This window comes from Moschus berezovskii, chromosome 8 (genome assembly GCF_049115385.1).
Source record: "Moschus berezovskii isolate FMDL1 chromosome 8, NW_MosBer_1.0, whole genome shotgun sequence".
NCBI lineage: Eukaryota > Metazoa > Chordata > Mammalia > Artiodactyla > Moschidae > Moschus > Moschus berezovskii.
The window spans coordinates 57,554,403-57,571,696 of record NC_142467.1 but is presented as its reverse complement, the minus strand read 5'-3'; the positions used below and the strand labels follow the sequence as shown (position 1 = coordinate 57,571,696).

Here is a 17,294-nt window from a genome sequence, read left to right as displayed (position 1 = left end):
TTTGTAGAATGAGTTTGGAGTTTTTGTTCCTCTGCAATTTTCTGTTGGAGTTTGAGTAGGGTAGGTGTTAGCTGTTCTCTTAAATTTTTGGTAGAATTCGTCATCTGATCCTGGGCTTTTGTTTATTGTAAAACTTTTGATTATAGTTTCGATTTCTATGCTTGTCAATTGATCTGTTCAAATTTTCTCTTTCTTCTTGGTTCAGTTTTTAAAAGTTATAGTTTTCTAAGAATTTGTCCACTTCTTCCAAGTTTTCCATTGTATTGGCAAATAGTTGCTCATAATAGTCTCTTACGACCATTTGAATTTCTGTGTTGCCTTTTTGTAATTTGTGCATTTTCACTTCTAATTTTATTGATTTGAGTCATCTCCCTTTATTTCTTGATGAGTCTGGCTAATGGTTTGTGTGAGGTGAGATCTCATTATGGTTTTGATTTGCATTTCTCTAATATAATAGCAAGGAGAGATAAGAAAGCCTTCCTCAGTGATCAATGCAAAGAAATAGAGGAAAACAACAGAGTAGGAAAAACAAGAGATCTCTTCAAGAAAATTAGAGATTCCAAGGGAACATTTCATGCAAAGATGGGCTCGATAAAGGACAGAAATGGTATGGACCTAACAGAAGCAGAAGATATTAAGAAGAGGTGGCAAGAATACACAGAAGAACTGTACAAAAGAGATCTTGACGACCAAGATAGTCACGATAACGTGATCACTGACCTAGAGCCAGACTTCTTGGAATGTGAAGTCAAGTGGGCCTTAGAAAGCATCACTACGAACAAAGCTAGTGGAGGTGATGGAATTCCAGTTAAGCTATTTCAAATCTTGAAAGATGATGCTGTGAAAGTGCTGCACTCAGTATGCCAGCAAATTTGGAAAACTCAGCAGTGGCCACAGGACTGGAAGAGGTCAGTCTTCATTCCAATCCCAAAGAAAGGCAATGCCAAAGAATGCTCAAACTACCACACAATTGCACTCATCTCACACGCTAGTAAAGTCATGCTCAAAATTCTCCAAGCCAGGCTTCAGCAATATGTGAACTGTGAACTCCCAGATGTTCAAGCAGGTTTTAGAAAAGGCAGAGGCACCAGAGATCAAATTGCCAACATCCGCTGGATCATGGAGAAAGCAAGAGAGTTTCAGAAAAACATCTATTTCTGCTTCATTGACTATGCCAAAGCCTTTGACTGTGTGGATCACAATGAACTGTGGAAAATTCTTCAAGAGATGGGAACCCCAGACCACCTGACCTGCCTCTTGAGAAACCTGTATGCAGGTCAGGAAGCAACAGTCAGAACTGTGCATGGAACAACAGACTGGTTCCAAATAGGAAAAGAGTACGTCAAGGCTGTATGTTGTCACCTTGCTTATTTAACTTCTATGCAGAGTACATCATGAGCAACGCTGGGCTGAAGAAGCACAAGCTGGAATCAAGATTGCCGGGAGAAATATCAATAACCTCAGATATGCAGATGACACCACCCTTATGGCAGAAAGTGAAGAGGAACTCAAAAGCCTCTTGATGAAAGTGAAAGAGGAGAGTGAAAAGGTTGACTTGAAGCTCAACATTCAGAAAACAAAGATCATGGCATCTGGTCCCATCACTTCATGGGAAATAGATGGAAAAACAGTGGAAACAGTGTCAGACTTTATTTTTGGGGGCTCCAAAATCACTGTAGATGCTGATTGCAGCCATGAAATTAAAAGACGCTTGCTCCTTGGAAGGAAAGTTATGACCAACCTTGATAGTATATTAAAAAGCAGAGACATTACTTTGCCAACCAAGGTCCATCTAGTCAAGGCAATGGTTTTTCCCGTGGTCATGTATGGATGTGAGAGTTGGACTGTGAAGAAAGCTGACCACCGAAGAATTGATACTTTTGAACTGTGGTGTTGGAGAAAACTCTTGAGAGTCCCTTGTACTGCAAGGAGATCCAACCAGTCCATTCTAAAGGAGATCAATCCTGGGTGTTCATTGGAAGGACTGATGCTAAAGCTGAAACTGCAATACTTTGGCCACCTCATGTGACGAGTTGACTCACTGGAAAAGACTCTGATGCTGGGAAAGGTTGGGGGCGGGAGGAGAAGGGGATGACAGAGAATGAGATGGCTGGATGGCATCACCTACTCCATCATACTGGACATGAGTTTGAGTGAACTCCGGGAGTTGGTGATGGACAGGGAGGCCTGGTGTGCTGTGATTCATGGGGTCGCGGAGAGTCGGACACGACTGAGCAACTGAACTGAACTGAACTGAATATGAGTGATGTTGAGCATCTTTTCATGTGTTTATCAGCCATCCATATGTCTTGTTTGGAAAAATGTCCGTTTAGGTCTTTTCCCCACTTTTTGATTGGCTTGTTTTCCTGGTATTGATTTGGATGAGTTGCTGGTAATATTTTGGAAATTAATCCTTTGTCATTGTTTCATTTGCTATAATTTTCTCCCATTCTGAGGGTTATCTTTTCACCTTGTTTATAGTTTCCTTTTCTGTGCAAAAGCTTTTAAGTTTAATTAGGTCCCACTTGTTTATTTTCATTTCCATTACTCTAGGAAGTTGGTCATAGAGGATCTTGCTGTTATTTATATCAGAGTGTGTTCTGTTTATGTTTTCCTCTAAGAATTTCATAACTTCTGGTCTTACATTTAGGTTTTTAATCCATTTTGAGTTTATCTTTGTGTATGGTGTTAGGAAGTGTTGTAATTCCATTCTTTTACAGGTAACTGTCCAGTTTTCCCAGCACTACTTATTGAAGAGACTTTCTTTGCCCCATTGCATATTCTTGCCTCCTTTGTCAAAAATAAGGTACCATAGGTACAAGGATTTATCTTTGGGCTTTCTGTCTTGTTCCATTAATCTATATTTCTGTATACCATACTAGTATACCATACTAGGCTAGCTTTGTAGCCTAGCCTGAAGTAAGGAAAGTTGATTCTTTCAGCTCCGTTCTTTCTCAAGATTGCTTTGGGTATTCAGGGTCTTTTGTTACTCCATGTGAATTGTGAAATTTTTTGTTCTAGTTTTGTTGAAAAATGCCATTGTTAATTTTATAGGGATCACACTGAATCTGGAGATTGCATTTGGTCATATAGTCATTTTCATAATACTGATTCTTCCAACCCAAGAACATGCAATATCTGTCCGTCTGTCAACTTTGAATTCTTTCATCAGTGTCTTAAAGTTTTCTGTATTCAGCTCTTTTGTCTTAAGTAGATTTATTCCTAGATATTTTATTTTTTGTTGCAATGGTGAATGGGATTGATTCCTTAAATTTTGATATTTCATTGTTAGTTTATAGGAATACAAGTGATTTCTGTGTATTGATTTTGTATTGTGTGACTTTGCTAAATTCACTGATTAGCTCTAGTAATTTTCTAATAGTATCTTTAGTGTTGTCTGTGTATAGTATCATGACAAGGAAGACATTCTTATAGGCTTTCCTGAAAATCAGCTGCACCTGCCTTTTGTATTCAAAGTACTTTGTACCAGGTGCTGATACAGTGAACGAAAGTTACACATTTGCTTACATCTACCCTTAGATGTTTTTTTTTTTGTGTGTGTGTATAAGCTACATACCATAAAACTTACTTTAAGTGTAAATGTTAATGATTTTTATTAAAATTGCTGAGTTTTGTAGCCATCATTATAATCCAATTTTGAAACATATCCGTCTTCCCATAAAGTTCCCTCATACTAGTTTCACTTGAGCCCTGATGCCACCCCCAGTCATAGGAAACCATTGACCTCCCTTCTGACTATAGCTCTGCCTTTTCTGGACATCTCATATACATGAAATCAAGTAATATGTAGCCTCTTTGTGTGAATTCTTTTGCTTGAGGTTCATCCATACTATAGCATGCACCACTATCTCTTTTATTGTTGTGTAGTATTCTACTCTGCTTTGCTTACAATTATTTTTTTCTACTGTATAGCTGGGCTTCCCTGGTGACTCAGAGGTTAAAGCGTCTGCCTCCAATGCGGGAGACCCAGGTTCGATCCCTGGGTTGGGAAGATCCCTGGAGAAGGAAATGGCAACCCACTCTAGTACTCTTGCCTGGAGAATCCCACGGATGGAGCCTGGTAGGCTACAGTCCACCGGATCACAGAGTTGGACACGACTGAGTGACTTCACTTATCACTTACTTACTTACTGTATAGCTAAACATAAGAACTGAAATATAACTATGCCACGTTTTATGTGTTGATTCATTTATTAATGTTTTGTTATGTATTTATGTTGTTGGACAAGTTCTTTTTGTCTATTATGAAAAATGGTGCTGTGAGTATCTGCATGCAAGTCATTGTATGTTCATGTTTTTATTCCTTTGAATAGATACATAGCAGTGGAATTGTTGAACCACATGTCTCATCTTTGATTCCTTGAAGGCAGAACGTCACCTTGAAGTTTTTAGTACTGGCTTAGCGGTTGGTGTTTGAATTGGCTCCTCTAGCATGCCTGCCACACAGTGGGTCGGGAAACTGATCAAGAGGTATTTATGACATAGTCTCATGTTCTGTGAACCTTTGGTTTTTATGCATACTGTATCTCCTGTTACACCCACTTGGAAAGTTATTTTTATCTCTATTCTTTGCAATGCTAGCAAACAATCCTAATGGTTTTGGATGATCTAGATTTTTATTTCCAGCATAACTCCACGTATACTCAAAGACAGTACTTTCTAAGACAATGCTACATTAATAGTAACAAAAACTATGGCTTATTTACACTGTGTATACGTATTATTCTGTTGATTTATGGAGAAGGTATAAAAGATGAATAATATAAACTGTCTTTTATTCAAGTGGGTTGGAGTGAGGAAAGTTTTTTGCGTGTCTGATGTGTTCTGTATGAACTGTTTTGTTCTGATGTTAGCCTGTCTGTGACCAAATAAAGTAAAAAATGTTTCTCTACCGAAGTATGGTTTCATTTTAACTGGGCAACGGAAGCCTGACATAAGAAAAGACAACTGGATTCTTTACACTAAAGCAAACGCTATACAGTTACTAATGCTGTTAAGAGCCATGTACTGCCAGTTAATAGAAATTAGTTGAAGGTCTAAGAAAAAATACACTCAAAATTCAGGCTCTTATTTTACTCGCCAAACTAATCAAATTTTGACTTACATCAGTTTTCATTTATAAATGACCCTTTTCCTTTGTTTGAGTGTAGCCTATATTCTCTACATAGCTTGAAGAAATGTGTTAATTTTCCTGTGGGTGTTAAGTGAGACAGGTTTCTTGTGCAGTATATTTGACAAAACAAAGGGTATTGGACACATGGTAGAACACATGTTTTTAAGAGAAGGAATTATCCTTGTTAAATGTGTAAGTCAAATTGATATGGTTAAATTAAAGTGATTAGGTTAAATGAGATTAGGTCAAAGGCTTGACATAGAATGGTCAACATTGGCTCATTTAATCTAGTTAGGAGCTTCATATTAATAATTTCTCAGTTTAAGAGCATGGACTCTGGAGCCAGATGCCCAGTATTTAAAAACAAACAAACAAAAAACAGAACTAAAAAGTCCTACTTAACCACTTCCAAGCTTTGTAACCTAGGTAAGTTAGTTGTTTAAGCCACAGTTGTCTCATATAAATACAGTGAGCTTGTATGTTTATAGTAGCACTTATAGAGTTTCTAAGTTTAAATGAGGTAATATATTGAAACATGATGCCTGGCATAAAGTAAGTGCTCAGTAAATGTAAAACACAAATTTGAAAACAGAAAAGCATCCCCAGTTCCCTGGGAATTTGTAGACTAGAGCCATATTCTCTGACGTGGTAAATAGCCTCATTACAAAGATTTTTCATTCAGATTTCAATAAAATGGGTTAGCAGCTATGAATCAGGTGTTTAAACTCTGAGCTTGTTCCCTTTATATGAAATGGAGTTATGTTCCTTAGCATTTGTTTTTATTTCATTTGTTTATTGGGTAGGTGAGGATTAACTGCCATATGTGAAAGTGTTTTCCCAAACGTAAGGCTAATACTTGAATAGTAAAGCAATAATATGTAACATACTAGTAAGACACTGGGAAGGGAGGCTTCTTATATACTTTTGCAAATGACTGAAGGTAGGAATAGTAATTTTCTTGTTCACATTTGAACTTCAATATTTATCATATAGCGGGTACATAGTAAATACTTGGTACACATATGACAGGTAAGATACACTTGGTTTTAAAATTGTAATGCCTTTTCCTTAGGGATGGAGATCACATGTGGAGAGAAGGGTATTTATAGGGAAGTTTGTTAGATCATCCAGTTTATGGATATGATTGAACACATTATGCTTTTGAAAATACTACGTAAATTGTATACAATAACTGGTTTACCATTTTACCCCTTTTGTCTTTATTGTCTATAATATGCAATATTGCTGTATTTAGTGAATGTTTATGTCCTTTTTTGGATAAAGAATTGATGTTAATTTAAGGTAAGAATCTTGATGAGCTAATCAGTTTGTTTACATAAAATAGCATTTTCATGGTAAAGACTGTTAGGTTTGGAAAAGGCTTGAATGAGTTCTTCCTTCCCTTAGTACCCTTTGCAGTAGTTGGCACATGATCATTTGAGGCACAGATGGAACAGTCTTTGGGTCTTTGGTGCCAGGGTTAAGCTCATTTTGAATTTATGCTGTATTAGCATGTAAACTTGCCACATTGATATTTAAATGTCCTCTTTAGCAGCTTAAGTTCCCTGAAGTGATAACTCTACCTTCAATAGAAGAGGGAAGAAAAGCAGCAGGAAAATTGAAACTGCATGAATTCTACAAAAGCATGTTGGAGTCATATAATGAAAAAGCAGATTTTTTTTTTTATTATGATGTTTCTCCATATTTGGCATTGCTGTAAATGGCTAACTAACATTTACTGCCAATTCAGTACAAATGTGTGGTTTGGTAATACCAGAACAGCAAATTTAAATGAAAAATAAAAGTTAAACATTTCCACACAAGATTTTACAGTCTGACATTTCACTGCGTAGGTAAAAAGACAGTTTTTTTTTTTTAAACTACAGATTATTATTCAGCATGAATAAAAAACTACAACTTTTATTTTTTAAACAGGAGTCACTGGTTTTAATTTTTACACATTTTAAAATTACTGTGATAAAAAATAATGAAAAAGCTTCTTAATAATGCCATACACAGTATAATATAGATTTGTCCCCATTATATAGCATTTGTTTAATATACAAAATAGAATATTGACACACTTGAATCTATATGTAGTTAAGCAAGTTATTTGAGGAGGGTATTTTCATACAGCCTTTCATCAGAAAATAAAACCCTTCTTTCAGGCATTTGCTAGAGAGAAGCTAATCCTTTCCCAAAAACCTAGTCACTAACCCTCTGTGGACCAGGCTGACTGACCATACTCTGGAAAACGATAAACTTCCATTCCAAGTGGTTAACATGTCCTCCTTACACTCTTGGTTTCTCTTCTAATTCTCAAACCAGGCACAGAAAAACACATTCATATACAGCTGCAGTCCTTTCAGTGATCTACGAAGATCACAATCTGACTGAGGGCTGTCACAGTTCTTAACTTTTGACAGATCAAAGTATAATAATAATGTCCATTCCATGGTGATGTAGTTTTAGGATATTTAACAGAGAACTAAAATGATAAGATTTAATGATAATTGGTTGTATTGGTAGATATGTAAAACTGGAGTTGCTCATTCTCCCATTCCTCAATTCTGAAGTAGCCTGGCTTTCCTTTATATATGTACCCAGAACTCATCCTATGCTAAATACTAAGTTCTTCATAGACACTAATCATAATGTGTTTGCTTTTTGCTGTGTCTTTTTTCTTTCCCCCAGAAGAAGACAGGTGCACTTTTAGGTTCCCCTCACATAGTTTTAGACAATTGGGTATATATATATCCTCAAAACATTTGTCTTGTATCCTATAGAAAGGCCTAAAAACACAGAGAGGGTCCCTTTTCCCATCAGTAATAAAAAATACTTTTCAGGATTTGTTGTGACTCATCTACGCATGTCACCTGTCACTAAAATTACTACACACTAATAGTTTTGGATGGCAACACACCAAATATATAGAAAATGAAGCTCCTTTCAGATAGCACCATAGCTTTCTTAAGTCCATAATTACACTCACAAACAATTAAGGTAAATTTCTTCTTTCCTACATTTTCTAAAAGGTCACGGCTTCTTTTTCCATTTAATGTACAGCTTTCTATAGTTTCATGAATGTCAGTCCATTTCCTTTTAACAACAAAGTGCACTTGTCTTTATTCACTGAGCTCGACTTTTTGGGAGCCAAGGTTGTTGGGGCTAAAATTAAGATTAATGTGTGGTACGCCTTCTGGTTTTAACCAGATAATACTCTATAAATGATTAATAATTTATCTTTCAGAAGCTCTTTTTGAAACTTAACATTATCACTGATAATATTCAAGCAATATTTCTTAGGCACCAAAAATTTCACATCCAGCTGGGTTAGAAATCTTTTTAAAATACTTTGAGATCAATTTAAAGAATTACAAAAGGAATATTCCCTTTTTAGAGAGCATTCAAAAAGCAAATGATTACATTTTTATTAAATAATTTCTCCAAAATACTGAAAAATAACAACATTCAAAAAGCATTCAAAGAAAACATAAACATGTCCTCATTTCATTAGGAAATGAACTCTTATAGGATAGAAAGGAATTAGTGTATTATTGGCAGCCTATGAGATTCTGCACTATTTACATATTGCTGGTACCTCTATGCGTATTATTGCCAAACTGTTAAACTGTCTGGGAGGCTGTATGTGATGGTGCCTGTAAGTGTGTAAGCACCACCTTTCTGTCCTGTTAACACACTTTAGCGCAAGGGGAGATTTAGTAAACTAAACCTGTGCAGACAGACGCACTGTTGGAATGAGAAGGGTGGTCATTCTGGGAGGCAGAGGATTACTTCCTCTCTGATCTGAATGGGACAGAGCCTCAATAACCTTCATGGTGCACAGGGCCAGTCTCCATTTCCCTCTTCCTCTAGAGCAAACTTGTTTGGTTTGTGAGACCATTGCTGCCTGTATGAATGCTTGCACACATTATAAATCATGTAGGTTATCCATCAACATTTCTTTGACCCCTACAAAAAATATATAACATGTCATGATAAAACAATCTCATCTAAAAATCATTCTTATTTTACACTATACAAGCTATTTTACAATCATTTTAATAAATTGCATGTAAAGCTGCAGTAGCCCTTCCCTTCCCAGATTAGTGAATACCAATATGATATATATCTGAAACTATAACTAAATATAAAAATATATTAGAAGTTTCATATTTTTCATATTATATTTTCCATTTTCTATTACACAAATAATTTGGCCACCTTGAATAGAAATCAAATTTCTTGTGGCTTAGTAAATGTAAGTTTTGAGTTTACAGAAAGTTGGTAAGGTGCACACAGAAAGGGCTACTACAGCTTCTATCTTGTTTAAAATGATAATTCTCAACAGTGAGAAGGAGAAATTCACATGACTTTCATTAAACTCTATGGCACACATAAGGCTGTGAGGGATGTATAGGTTTATGAACATGGAAGTCTGACATACAGTTCTAAATCAGAAAAATCAGTAGCTGAGCTTTCCTGTATCCCCAGGAAAGAAAGACCAATTGGTGACCAATGGGAATGTGAAAATGGGTGTCTAGCCACTTTTGCCGTATTGGAGATTTTTGGGAGGGGCAGAGTGTAGCAGGAGGAATTACCTGGACTGGTTAAAATCTCTCAAATGTGTTTCAGCTGGTTATCTGGAATTACAACTTTTAGGAAGTTTTACAAACTACAGCGAAAGGTCCTGAAAGACGGTTAGTTTACCAACTTTCTTCCCATCTAACCATTGCAGAGATAGTTAGGGCATTAAGTACAAACAGGGCCTCTTGGTAGTTTTTTTTTTAATTAGTCTTTTGCAATCCATGGTTTACCCAGCAGGTCACTGGACTAGGTGCTCTATACCAGTTAGGACGGTTAATTTGCACAATCTATATAATTCTCCACTGAAGCAAATATATACAAAATATGAGCTTTTTTGACAAGAAAACTGGAGATTTGAGTCAATTTTTGTGGTCTTCTGATAGCTAACTGCCATCAGGTTAGAAGCACCAACCCATTTTCACACAGAAGATTAATGTTTAGAGTTCGATTAGGAAAGCTATGAACTAGCTGCCCATCTTAAACAGCTGTACAATAACTTGAATACAAAAATTATGTAAGAAAAAATGAGCAAGCGTAGTTCACTGAATATAAACGAAATTGTTAAAACCAGACAGTAATAGCTATAAAAGGCACAACTTCCCTTTTCTGATATACACTTGTAAACTTTGTTTCAGGTTTCCATGCATAAATCAAAAAAATGCTATCCTAACTATACAGGGGAAAATACACCAACAAAAAGTCTAAAAGATTTTGTCCAGCCAACTGTGAAAAGTATGAGAAAGTTTATCACACAGACTTCGGGCACTGGTGGTTTAGGTGCCATCCTTCTCTGCAAGTGGAGCTTATACACCCACATTATTGGCTCTAATTTCTGGGATCCACCAACTCTCACTTTCTACTTTTCCCATCACTGAAAAGTGATAGCTCAACTGCTTCTGTTGCCAGGTCTTGGCCCTCTTTAAACCACATGTAGTGCGTATTCAAAACAAAAACAAAATCCAGACAAAAACAAAAAAATAAAACTGCTACAGGACAGATTGATAGTTTGTACAATAAAAGCTATAAATTCAACTTTCTTTAAGGCAACCTTTCTTATTAAGGCAGTCACTTTTGATGAAACAGAAGTTTTTTGATATTTCCACTTGAATATTTTGGTATCTGATTGGTGATGATTTCAGCTAACATCTCTGGGAATTCAACACTCAAAGTCTTATCCAAAAATGTTTGGAAGCAATAGTGAAGAAGATTTTCAACCACCTGCAAGAGAAGATATAGTGATGATCTGTCTTAAGAACTTAGCAGTAGAGACATCTCATGCTTGTTTTGGCCTCCCATTTTTTTTTTTTTTTAATTTCTGACTTGGAATATACCAATCTGCTGGAATTCCCTGGGTAAGAAAGAAGTTTACTTAAATAAAATGAGCACTCAGTTACCAAAGACATTTTGAATTTCTTAAATTGTATATAGAATTATATGGAATTGTTTTATGATGAATTTTATCAGTATATGATGGATACATTCAAACTTACTGTATAAATTCATACAGAAATAGGGAATTCTACCTTTTTAAAAAAAGGGCCATTACATTCTGTACTAGTATCTTGATGTTAGATGCATATGACTAGATGAAATGGTATTTCATAATTGACTTTAGGAGAATTGTGTGCCAAACTGAACTTCACAGCCTGAAATCAAACCATCATGAAAATCGATGAATGGGGGGAACCCAAAAACTATTGGTATATAATTATATACACTAATCAGGACATACTTCTGTCTCAGGAAATTCTTTTGATACTTGGATTTTTTTTGTTTGACACTTACATCATGCATGGAGTCCAAGAGTTTTGTCAGTTGATAAAACCGCTGCCAGTTCTGACTGGAGTTTCCTTCCCTCTTGACAATGGCTTTTCCTAGCTCTTTTATGTAGGTCATTCTAATTTCATCAAACAGTTCTTGACTCTTCAGGCCTTCCTTAGGAACTAAAAGGTGAATTGTAATCAATTAAAGAATTTTCTTGTGATAACTTTTCATATATACAAGTAGGACATTTATTAGTAATAGATCATTTCATGTTTTGCACTCTTAAAATATAAGCATTTTGAAGGATTATGAAACTATAGCCACATAAGAATATGGGATAATAGAAAATTGGAGGATATAACTTTGGGTTTATCATGTTGTTTCTCATCTGTGAATGGATCTAGTAAACACCTTCCTCCTTAGTTCACAAAGCTAGTTTGAAGACCAAACAAATAATACACTGATTGTCATTCTGCCCTTGAGTTTAATTCTAGTACAGACATAGATGGCTTCAACAATAGTGTTTATTCCACCAATTACATCTTGGAATATCTGTGATATAACCAATTAGGACCTTAAAATCAGCATGCAGTACTTTTTATTAATGTGTTAACATACTGAGTTGATATAATTCCAATCTAAAAACAAACTTGATTTTTTTATGTGGTTTTACTGGGGAGCAAATATCTGCCGTTCCTTATGTATAGAAATACAGGAAATACCTCATGGATCATAAAATTAGTATAAAATCAATTTTTGACAGTACTCTTCTGGAAACAATACTAGGAAGGACTGTGAACAGAGGATTAAGATTAATCATGGTTTCACTTGGTCTTGCAGAGATTATGACTTGTGGATACTACATTTCTTAAAGTATGCTCTAAAGAACTCTGGTTCTGTGTTAATAATGATTAGGGGGAAAAGGATTTGATGATCAGAATTTAGCAAAACTAGATGTTTCAATACCAAGTTAGGCAGATTTTTGGATTTCAGGACTTCTTAGAGCTATAATTATGCACTCTCCAGGGATCCCATGGATTGGGGCCTGTCAGGTTCCTCTGTCCATGGAATTCTTCAGGGGGTCTTCCCCACCCAGGGATTAAACCTGGGTCTCCCACATTGCAGGCAGATTCTTTGCTGTGTGAGCCACCAGGGAAGCCCACTCTCTAAGGAGGGGGAACAAATCCTTTTCCACACTTAAACTTCATTTCTACTGACATCTTAGAAAATGCTAGAACAGAGGAAAAGCAGTGTGTTTAGGATAAGTCTTTTTAATTCTTACTTGCCAGGTGGACTTCAGTATAACCTCCCTGAGCCCCTGTTTCCTGCTCCTTTCTTTCTCAGTGAACTAAAATAAATTATTTTTTAAAATTTAGATATAATTAGTGTGTAACACTGTATTAGTTTCAAATGTACAACATGATTCAATACTTGTATATACTGCAGAATGATCACCACAGCAAGTCTAGGTAACATCCATCATTATAAATTGTTAGAAAACTTTATTTCTTGTGATAAAAAATTTTAAATTTACTGTTAGTAGTTTTCAGATATACAATATCATAGTATTAGCTATAGACACCATTACATCTCCATGCTATATATTACATCTCCATGACTGGAATATACTGGCTAAACCTTTCACTCATTTCTCTCATCCCCCAAAGCCCCCCACCCCCAAACACACACACCTCTGGTATTTGTTAATTTGTACTCTGTATCCATGGGCTTTTGTTTTTAGATTACACGTACAAGTAAGATATATGTGGTATTTGTCTTCTTTGACTTATTTCACTTAACACAATGCCTTCAAGGTTCATCCATGTTGTTGCAAATTGTGAAGTTTCATTCTTTTCTTATGGTTGAATAATATCTCATTGAATCATCCATCAGTGGACATTTAAGTGGTTTTCCTATCTTGCCTATTATAAATTATTCTGCAGTGAACGTGAGGGTGCACATATCTTTTCCAGTTAATTTCTTTGTTTTCTAAAGTGAAACTGCTGCGTCATATAGTAATTCTATTTTTAATTTGCTAAAGAACCTCCATACTGTTTTCTGTAGTGGCTGTACCAATTTAAATTCCCTAAAGAGTGCACAAAGGTCTCCTTTTTCTCCACACCTTTGCCAATACTTTTTGTCTTCAGATGTTTTGATAATAGTCAATCCTGATTGATGTTAAGGTGGTATTTCATTGTACTTTTGATTGGCATGCATTTCCCAGATGATGAATGATGTAAAGTACCTTCTTATATACATACTGATTATTTGTATGTCTTTGTGAGATACCTGTTTAGGTTGAAGTCCATTCAAAAAATCCGGATATTAGTTCTTTTGCTGTTGAGTTGTATGAATTATTTTATTTGTAGATATTAACCCCTTATCAGATACATGATTTGCAAATACTTTCTCTCATTTGGCAGACTACCTCTTCGTTTTGTTGACAGTTCCCTTTGCTGTGTAGCTATCTAGTTTGATATAGTCTCACTTGTTTACTTTTGTTGCCTTTGCTTTTGATGTCTGAGTCAAAAAACCAACCTCAAGACTGACATCAAGGAGCTTACTGCCTATATTTTCTTCTGGGACTTTTATGACTTAAGAACATATGTTCAAGTCCATATGATCCATTTTGAGTTTTTTGTATATGGTGTGAGATGGTAATCCAGTTTCATTCTCTTGGATCTAGTTTTCCCAACATCTTTATTGAAAGACAGCCTTTTCCCATTGTATATTGTTAGCTCCTTTGTCATTAATTCATTGACAATACATATATTGTGGGATTTCTTCTTGGCTCTCAAGTATGTTCCATTAATCTATATGAATGGTCTTGTGCCAGTGCAATACTGTTTGGATGACTAGAGCTTTGTAATATAGTTTGAAACCAAGGTGTAAATTCAGCTTGTTCTTTCTCAAGTTTGCTTTGGCTATTCTGGGTTTTCTATGCTTCCATACAAATTTTAGGATTATTTGTTCTATTTCTGTGACACGTGCCTTAGGAATTTTATAGAGATTGCATTGTTATCTGTTAATTACTTTGAATAGTAAGGACATTTTGACACTTTTAATTCTTCTAATCCATAAGCACAGACTGTCCATTTATTTTTTGTTTTCTTCAGTTTTGTTCATCAATGTCTTACAGTTTTCATTGTGCAAGTCTTTTGCTTCTGTGGTTAAATTTATTCCTAGGTTTTTTATTCGATACAGTTGTAAATGGAATTGTTTCCTTAATTTCCCTTATGCTAGTTTGTCTTGAATGTATTGAAACACAACAGATTTTTGTAAATTGAATTTGTATCCTGCAACTTTATTGAATTTACTAGTTCAAACAGTATTTTTTGATGTCATCTTTAGGATTTCTCTACATAAAATCAGATCATCTGCAAATAGAGTTTTACTTCTTAAAAATGTTTTTTTCCTAATGGTTTTACTTCTAGTTAAACAGGCAGTAATAATTAGAACATTCAGGATGTGCCGACCCCAGTTGGAATTTTTACTTCTTCCTTTTTCATTTGGATGCCTTTTCTTTCTTTTTCTTACTTAATTGGTCTGGCTAGAATTTCCAGAACTAGGTTGACTCGAAGTGGCTAGAGTGGGCATCTTTGCCTCATTCCTTATTTCAGAGGAAGAACTTTCAGCTTTTCACCACTGAATAATGACATTAGCTGTGGGCTTATCATCTATGGCCTTTATTGGGGGTAGGAGGAGAAGAATGAGATGGCTGGATGGCATCACCGACTCGATGGACATGAGTTTGAGTGAACTCCGGGAGTTAGTGATGGACAGGGAGGCCTGGCGTGCTGTGATTCATGGGGTCACAAAGAGTCGGACATGACTGAGCGACTGAACTGAACCCTATCTATACCTGGTTTATTGATATTTTCTATCATAAATGGATGTTGAATTTTGTCAAATGCTTTTTCTGCACTTAGATTTTTATCCTTCATTTGGTTAATGTAGTATATCACTCTTATTGGATTTTGATTAGGATTAGACCAAAAACTACATATGAAAATATTTTGATTCCATAAAGCAAACTTGACATTTCTAAGATATCAGTATTAGTGTGCAAATGAAGGCCATTTAATCAGGAGTGTCAAGACCCATGTTCAGAGTGGGTTAATTTTTACACATGATTATATTACGGATAATCTAGTTATTGCTAATTTTTAAAATAATGATTTCTTATTTATAACTTTTCTCCTGTGCTGGTTTTCCTCATTGTAAAAATAATTAGGTGAGAAACCTATTCAGTATTTATATTTAGAAGACTTTCATCCATCCCAAGGTACCACAAATATTCCTTGGGATTTTTGCTTTATGTCGTTTGAGGCCATATATTCAGAATTATTTTTCTGGTGAGTAGAATGCTTTATGTAGTGAATATCTTTAAATATAGAACTGTTTTGGGGGGGCCTTAGTGTTTATTTTTATAGTAATATAGCTGCTTCAGACTGCTTTTGGGTAAAACAGTGGTCAGCAATGGCCCCTTCCTACCTGTAGCCTGTTTTTGTAAATAAAATATTATTGGAACACAGCCACACCTATTCTCTTTAAGCACTGTTAATGACCATGTTCATGTCACAAGGGGCAGAAGTGAGTACCCCTGACAGAGACTGTAGGCAAAGCTGAAATCATTTACCATCTGGCCTTTTACAGAAAGTATGCCACGAATGCCATATACTACATGGTGTGTAGTGTGCCATATACTACACTGTGCATAGTATATCCTTTTACTTCACTACTCAACATCTTTATTTAGATATATATCTTATAAATAGCAGAGTTGGATTGTCTTTTTAAACTAGTCTTGCACTTTCTGTATATTTTGATCTTGGAGTATTTAGTCCATCTACATTTAATGAACTTATTTGTACAATCAATTCATTTGTTACTTCCTCTTATCACGCCTTTATTTATGCTTCCCCTATGCCCTCAACTTCCTCTCATTTCTTTTATTCTTTTGGATTTTTTCTTACCATGTTCTCCCCCGAAGCCCTCATGTTTTGATAATGTACTTTGTATACTCTTTAAGAAATTTAAACACTCATCTTTAAATTTTCAAAGGCTCCTTTTTACTTCTTTTGCCTATATGTAATTATTGTGTATTTTAGTTCTATTTTATAACTTCCCAAAGACATTATTACTGTTATTTTACAGAGTTAGTTTAAATGTATCTAAATACAGTTAGTTTAAATGTACTAAATACCAGGGCTTCCCTGGTGGCTCAGAGGTTAAAGTATCTACCTCCAATACGGGAGACCCGGGTTCGATCCCTGGGTCGGGAAGATCCCCTGGAGAAGGAAATGGTAACCCACTCCAGTATTCTTGCCTGGGAAATCCCATGGACGGAGAAGCCTGGTAGGCTACAGTCCACGGGGTCACAAAGAGTCGGACACGACTGAGCGACGGAACGGAACGGAAATATTTACCACTTTCTTTATTCTGTTTTCCATCTTCAAGATACTACTTTCCCTTAACCTAAGTATATCCTTTAATATTACTTTACTGAGGATCTGTGGTGGCAAATTCTCTTTTGACCTTCATTAAAAAAAAAAAAGACTGTATATTAGGCCTTTCAAAATTAAAGTGATTGTTTGAGATATCTACATTAATCTTTACCATGTTTGTAACTTATCTATTCATTTTTCTTATTTCCTTTTTCTGCCTTTTCTAGTCTTTACTGAGAATTCATGTGATTCTGTTTCCTCTTGGTGTATCAATTATGACTTCATTTAAAAGTTGTTTTTAGTGGCAGTCCTAGAATTTGAAATATACATTTACAACTAATCTACATCTTATTTCAAATAAC

General features: G+C 35.5%; 1 protein-coding gene across 10 annotated transcripts in view; it reads right to left on the bottom strand.

Annotated features, from left to right (window-relative positions):
- Positions 1–6,796: 6,796 nt before the first annotated feature.
- The window catches only part of NR3C1 (nuclear receptor subfamily 3 group C member 1), a 128,675-nt gene continuing 118,177 nt past the window's right edge, over positions 6,797–17,294 (bottom strand). For all 10 annotated transcript variants that reach the window (XM_055430865.2, XM_055430868.2, XM_055430862.2 and 7 more), the window contains exons 8-9: positions 11,507–11,664; positions 6,797–10,939 (exon numbers count right to left, since the gene is read on the bottom strand). In XM_055430865.2, the coding sequence (XP_055286840.1) occupies positions 10,787–10,939; positions 11,507–11,664 (311 nt within the window). In that variant the 3' untranslated portion in view covers positions 6,797–10,786. The remainder of the gene's footprint in view (positions 10,940–11,506; positions 11,665–17,294) is intronic.